The sequence below is a fragment of the Heteronotia binoei genome, chromosome 16 (assembly GCF_032191835.1).
Source record: "Heteronotia binoei isolate CCM8104 ecotype False Entrance Well chromosome 16, APGP_CSIRO_Hbin_v1, whole genome shotgun sequence".
Taxonomy (NCBI): Eukaryota; Metazoa; Chordata; class Lepidosauria; order Squamata; family Gekkonidae; genus Heteronotia; species Heteronotia binoei.
The window spans coordinates 30,619,358-30,632,209 of record NC_083238.1 but is presented as its reverse complement, the minus strand read 5'-3'; the positions used below and the strand labels follow the sequence as shown (position 1 = coordinate 30,632,209).

The following is a 12,852-nucleotide window of genomic DNA, read 5'->3' as shown; positions in this document are numbered from 1 at the left end:
AGTGGGAGGAGGGAGGCAGGGAAGTTCCATTCCATCACTGGATAATTTAGACTGGATCCAACCCAATGTATTGTTGTAGGCTTGGTCTCTAACTACTGAGCACCCATCTATCCTACATAAGAAAAAGGGTAACCTGTCTTAAAGATCATTCTGTCTATGGACCCTGAATGTCGTGAAATGATTTTTGTTCAGCCGGCCATCCAAGTTTGGTAGAATGAGCTTTCTGTCTAGCTGGAAGGAGGGAGATAATGCCTGTGCTGCAGTGGGCTGAAGGGTCTTGGGGCAGGGGGGCAGGATCTCTCTCCCTGGGGATCTGATGTGGGGTAGCATTCATTACATTAGTAATGTATGGCTGTGAGAGTTGGACCATAAGGAAGGCTGAGAGCAGAAGAATAGATACTTTCGAATTGTGGTGCTGGAGAAGACTCTTGGACTGCAAGAAGATCATAAGAACATAAGAGAAGCCATGTTGGATCAGGCCAATGGCCCATCCAGTCCAACACTCTGTGTCACACAGTGGCCAATATATATATATATATACACACACACACACATATACACACATACTGTGGCTAATAGCCACTGATAGACCTCTGCTCCGTATTTTTATCTAACCCCCTTGTGAAGCTGGCTATGCTTGTAGCTGCCACCACCTCCTGTGGCAGTGAATTCCACATGTTAATCACCCTTTGGGTGAAGAAGTACTTCCTTCTACCTGTTTTAACCTGACTGCTCAGCAATTTCATTGAATGCCCACAAGTTCTTGTATTGTGAGAAAGGGAGAAAAGTACTTCTTTCTCTACTTTCTCCATCCCATGCATACTCAGTCAGTCCTAAGGGAAATCAACCCTGACTATTCCCTGGAAGGTCAGATGCTGAAGATGAAGCTCAAATACTTTGGCCACCAAATGTGAAGGGAACACTCACTGGAGAAGATCCTGATGCTGGGAAAGACAGAAGGCAAAAGAAGAAGGGAACGGCAAAATGTGAGAGGGCTGGACAGTGTTACTGATGTAACAAACATGAATTTGAGCAAAATAGGAGTCTAGTAGAGTCAACATGGCCATCCACCTGGATAAATTTGAGCGGACTTTGAAGGATGGTGGAAGACAGGAGGACCTGGTGTGACTTGGTCCATGGGGTCACAAAGAGTCGGACTCGACTGTGCAACTGATCAACAACAAAGCAGACAGGGGCAGACCAGGAGAACAAAATGGCACTGGACACAGGCCCTGGCCCCTGGTCCACCCAGGCCTTGCACCAATAAAGGAGGATGGAGAAGGAGCCAGTGACACCATTTGCATCTCAGCTTCACATCTCCTGTAGCTCCATGGAGTCCAGGCAGCTGAAGACTGGGAGCTGCCTTCCTTGGGCTGAATGATGCACTTCTACCATGGGCTATGGGGGGCTGGCTGTGAGCCCACCATGAAATTCCCCAATGGCTATAATGGCCAGTCTGTCCCAGTAGTGGACCTGCTGTCCTGTAGGAAAGTTTCTGCTCTTCTGCCTGTGCTCTATTGGTATATTTATAGGGAAAGCACATATTCCAATGATGCCATAAGCCTCCAGTGTTCTCTCATCAAAAGAGGAACCAACCCATGTTAGCATGAGCCCCTATAATTTCTTACCACTCACAGAAGTGGGCTGCACATATAATGCAATAGCATTGGCATTGATGGGCCCCCTTGCTGGGAGTTGACATTTACTTCTAAAAGGGCAGATGCCCACATCCTAACAGCTGTTCAAGATTCACACACGAGTCCCTCTCTACTTTTGTTGGGGTTTGGTCGATCGGAGCAGTCTTCTGCTCTCCCTTGTCTAGCACAACAGAGCAGCTGGCGAGGCTTCGTTTAGTTCTGACTTGCCTTTACACATGCTGAGGAAGAGGAGCATCCACTGCCCTTATATGTAACAATCAAATGGCAACCTTTACTTTTTCAAAATACAGAGGTTAACAGCAGCTCTGACTTTAGAACTGAATGAGGTAAGTGAGAAATGTATGTGAGTCCCACTCCATGAGCCTTTCCATTCCTTATTAGTTGTAGCGAAAGCTGGTAGGATCTACTTGCTTCCTTTCCACAGACGTTCAAAGCAGAGATTCAAATGTATATATTCCTTGATTCAAATGTATGTATGCCCATCAAATGCAGTAGGATTTAATTCTGTGATGAGGTTTAGGACTGCACTGTTACTCTCCCAGAGTAGAATTGTACATGGGGAAGCATACTAGTACTGGCTATTATTTACAAGGAACTGGCATACATGCAACAACAATACAGAAAGAATAGGCTTGGAATGGAAAGACAGTGCTACATTAATAATTAGAAATCCCATTGCAAATATTATTTTGAATTCATGTTCAGAGGTCTCAGAAGATCCTTGAAAATTATTAATGAAATAATTAAATGTTCCCCCTGCTCCCCAAAGCATCAATTCACACAGGAGGCTGGCTGTTGCAACTCAGCAGGACTTTCTCAACCTCAGCTAAGTCTCAAACACAGAGCTTTTTTTGAGCAGTAATGCACAGGAATGCAGTTCCGGCTGGCTTGGCGTCAGGGGTGTGTGGCCTAATATGCAAATAAGTTCCTGCTGGGCTTTTTCTTCAAAAAAGCCCTGTGGGAAACAATGGTGCTGTCAGGGGTGTGGCCTAATATGCAAATAAGTTCCTGCTGGGCTTTTTCTACAAAAAAGGCCCTGCCCAAACTAATGTAGCATTTTTAAATAAGCTAGTCTTGCTTCCTTGACCCAACTATCTTTCTCCTCAGCCACCCAGAAACTGATGTTTGTGTGTGTCTAATTTTTAAAGTGCCCCAGGAGCTTCAGATCTGGAGCATGGCATTGGGGGAGGAGGGACTTCTGCCCTCCCCTGGTGCTGTTTTCCAAAGCTGACACCACCCAGGACAGTGTTATTTGCCCTATTTCACTATTTCACATGCAGCATTCCAGGAAAACAGACCCAAAGGGAAAGGCCAAACCCCCATCGGGTTCAAAACAGGCCTACGGGGTGGCTTTAAAATTAGTTTTCCACAGCTGCTGTGTGACTGTAGGGAAAGCAGATCTCCTTTTAAAGTGTGAAGTCTAGTTCAGCTGTTTGGGTTTGCAATACTTCATGTTTCTGTATCATTCAACTGCTCTTCATACAGACAAGCACTAGAACCAGGGCTTTTTTTGAGCAGGAATGCAATTCCGACTGGCTTGGCATCAGGGGGTGTGGCCTACTATGCAAATGAGCTTCTGCTGGGCTTTTTCTACAAAGAAAGCCCTATGCTAAACAATGGTGATGTCAGGGGGTGTGGCCTAATATGAAAAAAGAGTTCCTACAAAAAAGGCCCTAAAACTGCCAGTTGTTGCAGGAAGCTATTTCTGTAGTTTGAACCCACGTGCTGCCATGGAAACTCACTGGGTGACCTTGGGCCAGTCACATCCTCTCATCCTAACCTTCCTCACAAGTTTGTTGTGAAGATAATGTGGAAGAGGAAAGAACAATATTCTAATCTGTTTTGGGTCCTCGTTGGGGAGGAAAATGGGCAGTAACTATCAAAATGAACAAATAAATATGTCTTTCTCAGGTTCCAAGGCAACTTTTTCTTGAGCCCAATACCCAGCTTGAGAGAATGAAACATTTTAAAACTTTTAAAAAAAAATTAGATTTTGATTTGGCATTTTTGGGCCTCCAATCTGGTTTTGGCGATGTGCTTGGGAGTGCCAGGTGTACACAGGTACACACTCAGAGCCCATCCATATTAGATAGCAAATTCAAACAGGTAACAACAAACAGCCTTGTAGCTTCTATCAAGGTAATGAGCATCTTGGCATGTCGAGGCAGCTGGACTTCGTTCAGGCAGAGCTCTTTCCCCAGATGTCTGAATGCATCCTGACATACGGCACAGAAACTGAGGATCAGAAGCAGAATATCTAAGAGCCCTTTTTTGGGTTGTTTTTGTTTTGGCTGCACATCATTTCTGTCAGACGCAAACAGGGACATGGGAAGTTACCCAAAGTTAAATAGGTGTCAGCTGTGAAAATATTGTTTTAATTACCTGCTTGAATATGAATAGCAGCATCCACTCTTCTGTTCTTTATATCCTGGAACTTCCTGCGTGCATCATATCCTCTCCAGGCTAAAAATACAAAGGCATGTGTTGCAAATTACCCTCACTTGAAAAGAAAGGCTACAGAGTCAGCAAAGTGCCATGTTTTTTTGATCCCTCCGACGACGCACCCCTCTTCCTCATCCCACCCAAGTGCAATCTTGCTTCGGCACCCTGTCGAACCGCTGCTCTGTGACTCGAGTCTGTCTAAGAAAGGCAACTTCAAAAAGTTTTTTGCTTTTTGAATAAATGCAAATTCAAAACTATCATCATTTCAACACTAAAGCAGAAGGTTTTTTTATATATATATAAAGGATAACAGCAACCTCCTAGCTCCATTCTTTTTTTTACACACAAAGACAATATTATTGCCAGACAGACGGTAACTAGTTCTTGGTACCCAGAAGTGCTAAGGCCATTCTATGAAGTGGTGAGAATGAGTTCATAGGGATGTAAGAAGAGCCCTTCTGGATCAGACCAGTAGTCCATCCTGTCTTACATAGCAACCAACCGGTTCCTCTGGACGGCCAACAACAGGGTATAGAGGCCAAGCCCCTCCCCTGATGTTGCTTCCTGGATCCGGGATTCTGACGTTTACTGCCTCTGCATTTGGAGGTTCCCCCTTGTCCTCCATGAATCTTTCACATGGATATTATTGCCAAGTGCTCTTTCAAACCCATCCAGTCCCTGGGACCTGCACTGTGCCATGAACCCAACCCCACACCTGTTGGCACAAACGCCAGATGCAGCCTTGTCACACAGCAAACATTTGAGGAAGATTGACACCAGGGCTTTTTTTTTTTTGTAGCAGGAACTCCTTTGCATATTAGGTCACACATCCCTGATGCAGCCAGTCCTCCTGGAGCTTACAGCAGGCCCTGTACTAAGAGCCCTGAAACCTCTTGGAGGACTGGCTATAGCTGAAAAACAAATGTGACAAATGGGCTGAATAGGAGCCGGCTGAGATAGAGTGGCCAACCAGTGGCCCACAAGCCTCATCAGGCCCGGGCCACCTCTCCATAGGCCAGAAATGGCACATGGAACTTTGAACAAAATATACAAAGTTGCATCACAGTGAATCAGATCACTGGTTGCTTAAAGTCAGTGTTGTGTACTATGGCTGGTGGTGGCACTCCAAGTCTTTACTGCCTGCCTGATCCTTTTTACTAGAGGTGCCAGGGACTGAATCTGGGACCATCTATAAGCAATATAGATGCTCTACCTGTGATCCACAGCCCCTCCCCATTTCAATATGCGCCCCCTTTCAAAACCAAGGGGTGACCCACCCTGAATGCAGAAGAACCTGTAGAGAAACATCTCTTTTTATAAATGAAAGGGTATCTACCAGGTCAAAAGCAACTCCCTGGGTTGGATCTATTTGCATATCAGTAGCAGGGGCTGGAGGCCACAGATCAAAAAAGGGTCCAGGCAAATAGGTGTGAAAAACCTCAGCTTGAGACCCTGGAGAGCCGCTGCCAGTCTGAGAAGACAATACTGACTTTGATGGACCAAGGGTCTGATTCAGTATAAGGAAGCTTCATATGTCCATCTATCCCACATTCTCCTCCCCCAAGCAGTCGTCTCTGACTCCACTAAAGTTTATTTGTGGGATCATGAGTCTCATGTGGACTCACAGGCCTGCATGTCGGGAAGTAGCAAGATAATCCTTTCTGCCTACTCCGTTAGCAAATTTCCACTGAAAGAAGAGGTATAGGGGTGTGAGTTTGCCCCCTTCCCAGCAGCAGCTTTCTGACCCACATGGCTATTAATCCACATGTGCCCTGTGATCCCGGGAATAATATTTCCGGAGGTTGGAAAGGACTGCTGAAGGGTGAGGAAAAAGTGGGATTGACCCACAGACCTTTTAGCCATTGATCGCCGAATCCAACCCCAGTGTGACATTTTCAGCCCGAACCATCGCAACTTGGGCAAATTTACAACAGGAGCCTTCAACAGTGGGTCTATTCACACACACACTAAATAATGCACTTTGCAACTGGGTTTTTACTGTGTAAGAAAAGCAAAATCCATTTGCAAACAGTTGCCCTGTGAAAAGCACCTTATGTCTCTCTTAATAGGACATGAAATGATGCCATGGTCCTTTTTTTTTCCTTGCATCTCTTTGTTTGTAATTAGAATAATTTTGTCTGCCATATTCTAGGGCAGTGGTCCCCAACCTTTTTGGCACCAGGGACCAGCCCCAGGGCCGGCAGGATAGGGGCACCGAATCTGGCCCCCCACACCCCTCTGTGGCGCTTCCTCCATTTTCACAATTTTAAGACCTGGGAAGGGGCAGTGAAGCTGATCGGTGGGGGAAACCGCGGCAGCAGGGGTAAGCAACCTGCTGAAAAAGCGGCACTGCCCTTGCCTCCTTCCCACTTCCTTCCTGGGTGTGGGAAGGAAGTGTGGAGGAGGCAAAGCAGCACCGCTTTTTCAGCGGGTTGCTCGCCACTGCTGCCGCGGTTTCCCCCACCGATTAGCTGATCAGTTTCCCCCACCTATCAGTCTTTAAACAGTCTGGGAGGTGCTTCACCGCCCCTTCCTGGGTCTTAAACTGTGAAATGGAGGGAGGAGGAGGTGCTGGGAAAAGCAGAGGAAGAGAAACTGCTAGTGAGGAATCGGTCACAATGTTGCATGACGCTAGTTTCCAGAGTCTAGATGCTAGTTTTCATGCATAACCACCAACCTAGTAGGGATCAGGCTGAAACTGAACATTTTATAGCCAAATGGTGATTATTCTGCACTCAAAAATTTGTATGAATTCAAAGCTCTAGGGAAAAGCCCACCAGATACATAAGTTAGTTGGAATGTGATGTCTACATGTTTAGTTGCCGTCGTGTTTGCTTTAAAGGCAGTTTGCAATCTTTTTTCTTCTTTCATAGCCTTGGAAAGACATTTAGCAAGAATGTACTGCCTTTGTTTACAGGCAAAGGCTATAAAAATGTTTTCAGCAAAGACAGCAACGATTACTAAGTTGGTAAGTTAGTAATGAATCACTGTAATATCCGCATCAGTTAATGGGAAGGAAAGAACCCACCAAATGTTATTTTGATTTCACAGTGAACAATTAAGAAAATGGATAGGCAATCTGCATGCACTTTAAAATCCTGAAGCTCTGGGATCATCTATGATATTGGGGAACTCAGAACATTTACCTGACTGAATGGCAACAGCGCTGTTTGCTCTTTTCTCTTTGAGCTTCTTGTACCTTCTTGCTCCAAGCCATCCTTTGGTGTAAGCTTGCATGACCACCACCCTGCCTATAACTTCACGCAGGCACAAGTTCAATTGTTCAACATGATAATACTTCAAGAAAACCTGAAATGAAAGAGTACGGTCCACATAAAGGTGTCTACAGATCACCTGTGCAAACACCAGTCATTTCCAACTACAGTAACATGTACCAGGAGCCCACAAACTATGCATAATGAGACCACTGCTATCCATGATCCACCCGGTATATATAGTCACCATGTTTTGTGAACAGGGGCAACATATACATTTCCCATGTGTACACAGCCTTGGTATCTGTAAATTCCAGTGGTCGCTTTGCATGTGCTGAGCAATGGTAATACAAATGCTGCCCCTATTCATGTGCCTTTTGTAAGTTGTGTGAAGACATAGCTTGACATCAGTGGAGAAATATTTCTGTTAAAAATTTCATTCAGGACTGGCTCGACGAGAAAGTATGATGTGAAACGTGTACCAAGAAGTCAACAGGCACGTTAACTATGAGCGTTTTCTCACTGACCTTAATCAGGAGCGACGTCCCTCTTCACCACGCAGCGTCTGCGCGGATTTCGCACTAATTGCTCCGCAGAACCCGGAAGAGCCGCAAAGTCCCGCGGCTTTTGCGTCGCAAATGTAAACTGGTTTTTGGCCAGTTTACATTTGCGACGCAAAAGCCGCGGGACTTTGCGGCTCTTCCGAGTTCTGCGGAGCAATTAGTGCGAAATCCACGCAGACGCTGCGCGGTGAAGAGGGACATCGCTCCCGAGTAAGGTCAGTGCGAAAATGCCCTACATATCAACCTTTGGAGCCTTCTTTTGAGGGGATCTGGTTCTTCAGCTACTCAGGAGCAATTTTGTTGCCGCATGAATTTATGGACTTTATTGTCATAGAACCTACCCCTTGTTGTTCATAGGGTATCTCTGTATATAAATTTTAGGGGAGGGACGGTGGCTCAGTGGTAGAGCATCTGCTTGGGAAGCAGAAGGTCCCAGGTTCAATCCCTAGCATCTCCATAAAAGGGTCCAGGCAAATAGGCATGAAAAACCTCAGCTTGAGACCCTGGAGAGCCGCTGCCAGTCTGAGAAGACAATACTGACTTTGATGGACTGAGGGTCTGATTCAGTATAAGGCAGCTTCATATGTTCATATGATCCTGCAAGAAGCAGAGGTGGTTTGCCATTGCCTTCCTCTGCAGAGTCTTCCTTGGTACTCCCCCATATGTTCTAATGAAATAGAGACTGCTTGTAATTGTTTAGGACAGTTGTTTTGTTTTGGCCCCTATTCACACAGCAAAGTGACCACACACATATAGGCAGGGCTTTTTTTTTTTGAGCAGGAATGCACAGGGATGTAGTTCTGGCTGGCTTGGTGTCAGGGGGTGTGGCTTAATATACAAATGAGTTCCTGCTGGGGTTTTTCTACCAAAAAGCCCTGTGTAAAACAATGACAATGTCAGGGGGTGTGGCCTAATATGCAAATTAGTTCCTGCTGGGCTTTTTCTACAACCTCCCCCCCCCGCATATAGAGAAGATCACAACTAGTATGTTCACCCATTATATGTGACTGGTGGGCTCCCTGCATGCATAACTGTAGTATCTGAAAAGCTCTTGCATAGCATGGCAACCAAAAATAAATAATATAGGGGTTTTTCTTGGAAAGTGGCAATGAAATTGCCCACTGAAGCTCTAGGTCACAAACAAGCTCCATAGTCTGTGGACTTTAGACGAACATTTTTGCACATTGCTCTTTAAATGAATGGACATTGTAGGAATTCTTTAAAAACAGGTCCTCTCTAAAGTCTACGCAAAAATGCAAGCTAACTGAACATATTCAGTATCTACAGATCACCAGTTGTAACTTAACACATGGTACATGCAACTCCTTGGCTGGCATAAACCAGGTGGGAGAATTACAAATGTGAATCAAAAATAACCCTCAGCTCAAAGAAAACAAATTTGCATGAAGGGTTCAGCCCAGCTTTCTCCCTGAACTCATGGGAATTTTTGTGTCTGTGTGTCTGTGTAAGCTTTCCAATCTGCATTTCTGCATTCTCAAGGCGGGGGGGGGGCATGCCACTTGAATTTTCTGACTGGTTAGACTAACTAAAAGCAATGTAAATGTTAAATCAGGCATATGGTGCAAACCATATCAATTCAAATAGCTACAAGGCTGAGGGAAAAACCATTGCTTTCCAGATCCTGCTAAACCCATCGATAAGGTTGTGAACTCTGAATTGGGAAATTCGTAGAGATCTGAGATGGTGGTATTAGCAATCAGACCCCTCTGAGAGAATAACCATAAACACCCTTCTTAAAAATATCACCTCCAGATCATATGTGCAAGACACTGCCTGGCCCAAAATGAATGCTAGTTAGAAACAAGTCTAGACATGAAGTTTAGAGGTGTGGGTAAGAGCAGCGGAATATCTACTGCCCCCTCCACACCCTGGAGAGATGTCTAATTTATGACAATGGGTCTCCCAAAATCTATTGACTCACCCTTGAATTAATGCCATCAACATCCAGTCTCACTTCCCTGCTTAAGCAACATTTAATTCTATTCACCTAACTCATTAGCCCTTCCTGCCTGGTACTTGTAGGGTCATCAAACCTCTCATTCATTATTGCTTTTCTCAGAAAAGTCCATTGAGTTATTGTTTTCCTGGCAAATGCACCAAACTTGCCCAAGGGCACACTTGCTGTATATTGGGAACACCCTGCTCCCCAGCAGTGTGTGTATGTGTGTGTGTCTTGAATCCCTCCCCCATTCTCCCCCTTCCACACACAAATCACCAGGAAATTCCCAACCCAGAGCTGCCAACCCTATGAACATTGTAACAACTAACCACCAAAGGGCTACAGCTCAAATATATGATTCTTCACCTGCAGTGCCATGAGGATTGTGTCACATTGGGTAATAACAGACGGGCAGTTTGGGGCAGTTGGGAGGTGTTCTGAATTGGGCCGGCTCAAACAGAGCCATCCCGAAGCCTCCACACGCTTCCCAGCGAAGCGTCTGCATCCCGTCTGCCAGGTGACTGGGCACCCCCAGATGTGGAGGCGCCTCAGAGGCTGGACCGCTCTTTCTTCCTCCAACAAGTTAAGCACTCGAGAGCTCCTGACAGTTTCTAAGGGAGGAAAAGGCGGAAGCAGCTTGGGGAGGCCTGGTGCTTTCACACAGTCAAGTCACCTCACATTCGCCCTGCCGCTTCCAGACACTGACTGGGTGACTGGCTGTCGGCTCAGAAATTTGTTACCACTTCGAAAGTGGTAGCTTTTTGAGCCGGCCTGCGGAGGCCAGAGGATGCGGTGAGTACAGGACGGGGGCATGTGGCAGATGTTTGTGTGTGAAAGGATTTTTTGGGTTGATTTCAGAACTGTCTCTGAGTCGGCCCAAAATGCCAGTCTGTAATCACCCATTCTGTCCTTAATATTTGAATCAACTTTAAATTGTGGCACAGTGAATATAGTAAGGCTACCAAATGGTCCTTATTTGAATCATTAGTCATTATTCCACATTGCCAACCCCTTACTGGAATGTCCCATATTTCAAAGATGATATCCTTGGAAGGCCCCCCCCCCCCAACATTTTCTAGTAAAAGCAGCAGAAGGTAGCATTCCTCAGCAGTGGCGTCACTGGGGTGGGTTGCACCCTGGGGCCAAGTGCGTGGGTTGCACCCTGGGGCCAAGTCGGTTGTACCCTGGGGCCAAGTGTGCCGGACTCGGAGGGAAGAGCAGCAGTCCTCGTGCGCTGCCCAGAGGTGCTAAATCCCTCGCGTTCGAACAAAGGAAGCCTCCGCCTGGAGAAGCCGAAAGATTTGGGGACGGTAACCGTCCCGAAACTTGAGGAGAGGCGCTGCTCGTCCTGCAAACTACTTCTTCCATCAGTCCGTCCCTCCCAAGGCGCTGGCGGCGGCGCGGGCTTGTGCAAGACCAGTTGCTAGCCGAGAGCGGCGGCTGGGGGAGCTCAGCGCACCTGGCGAGAACCAGTGAGAAAGAAGCCCGCTTCGGGTCCTCGTCGCCTGCCCCCTCCTCCCCCGCCGCCAGCAGCAGCGCCTGCGGTGCGGAGTCTTCAGCACTGGCGCTCATGCGCACTGCCGGCAATGCTCCTGCGCTACCCCTCACCCGCTCCTCCTCTTGCTGCTGCGAGCGCGGCCGATGCCGCCTGTTTTCCTCCTGCGTGAGGGACTCCCTCGCTCTCTGCCTGCCTGCCCCCTTCCCTTCCCTCCTGCGCCCCGCGCGTCTAAAGCCTCCTTTCCCTCGCTGGTTGGCTCGCAACGTCCTCCCTTCCCTGGTTTGCCTGCTCGCCCTCTGATGCCTGCCTGCGGAGAGCTGCGCTTTCCTCTTCCCTCCCGGCCTTCTCTCGCTTCGCCACTGCCTTGAAAGAGCCTCCCCGCGTCTCCCGCCAATAAAGACTGTGATTGCTTGCCGCCTGCTGCCTTCAAAGAGCCCTAGGGGGCCAATGAGAATGCTCTAGGGGGGGGGCCAATGGCCCCCTTGGCCCTGCCCTAGTGACGCCTCTGTTCCTCAGTCATGTCACATCCCCAAGGACTCTAGAGGGCTGCATAAGACAATGTCATTTTTGTGTGAGGCTGTACATTCCTTTCTCCTCAAAGGCAGAACTTTTGGCTAGGGAGAAAATAAAGTTTCACAAGCTATGGGAGTTTACTGCAAGGACTACTACTTTGCATGCTTAACCACTGCCCACCAGCTGTTGGTAGCGCTGCTCACTGTACCCCATTTCATTGTCTGACGAATTGTGCATACACATGAAAGCTTGCATTCTCAATAAAACTCTGTTAGTCTTAAAGGTGCTACTGGATTCCAACTGGATTCCAACTTTCTTCTGTTGCAAGGACTACAGATAGTTTTCAAGCACAGGAAGGCTGTGTAGCGGCTTCTTTCCATTTTACAGCAAGTTGTTAAAGAGCAGGAATGGCCAAACTGTGGCTTGGGAGCCATACGTGGCTCTTTTATACATACTGTGTGGCTCTCGAAACCCCCATTGCCCTGTTGGCTGGCCTGGAGAAGGAATCTGTCTCTTTAAGTCACTTCTCCAAGCCAAGACAGCCAGCAGCTTGGAGAATGCACTTGAAGTTAAAGTTGCTTTCTTTCCCCCTCTCCCTCCCCCCACATCTATTTGCCTGCCTGCCTGCTATCCAGCTCTGAAGCATCTGACGTTCATGTCTTGCGGCTCTCAAACATCTGACATTTATTCTATGTGTGGCTCTTACATTAAGCAAGTTTGGCTACTCCTCTTATAGAGCTATCACATTGCCTGTACCTCCTGCTATAAGAGAAGGGAGACAGAACTTATCCTACCTTTGTTTTCCCAAGTACCCACTTGTCTAACTTGACTTTTTGCAGAATAGCAATGCAGCTCTCTTTGCTGGCAACTGGAGTCTCATGTGCCTTGAAAGCAATATAATAATACCTGCAGGGGGGAAAAAACAAAGAACAAATAAGTTTGTTTGTTGCAGCAGAGCTTCTGATTCCAAGATTCAGAAATTCCTGTAAGTACTGAAGATCAT

General features: G+C 46.9%; 1 protein-coding gene across 1 annotated transcript in view; it reads right to left on the bottom strand.

Annotated features, from left to right (window-relative positions):
- The window catches only part of MYO3B (myosin IIIB), a 411,089-nt gene that overhangs the window by 126,042 nt on the left and 272,195 nt on the right, over nucleotides 1–12,852 (bottom strand). The window contains exons 26-28 of the mRNA XM_060257443.1: nucleotides 12,644–12,755; nucleotides 7,247–7,409; nucleotides 4,041–4,121 (exon numbers count right to left, since the gene is read on the bottom strand). Of these exons, the coding sequence (XP_060113426.1) occupies nucleotides 4,041–4,121; nucleotides 7,247–7,409; nucleotides 12,644–12,755 (356 nt within the window). The remainder of the gene's footprint in view (nucleotides 1–4,040; nucleotides 4,122–7,246; nucleotides 7,410–12,643; nucleotides 12,756–12,852) is intronic.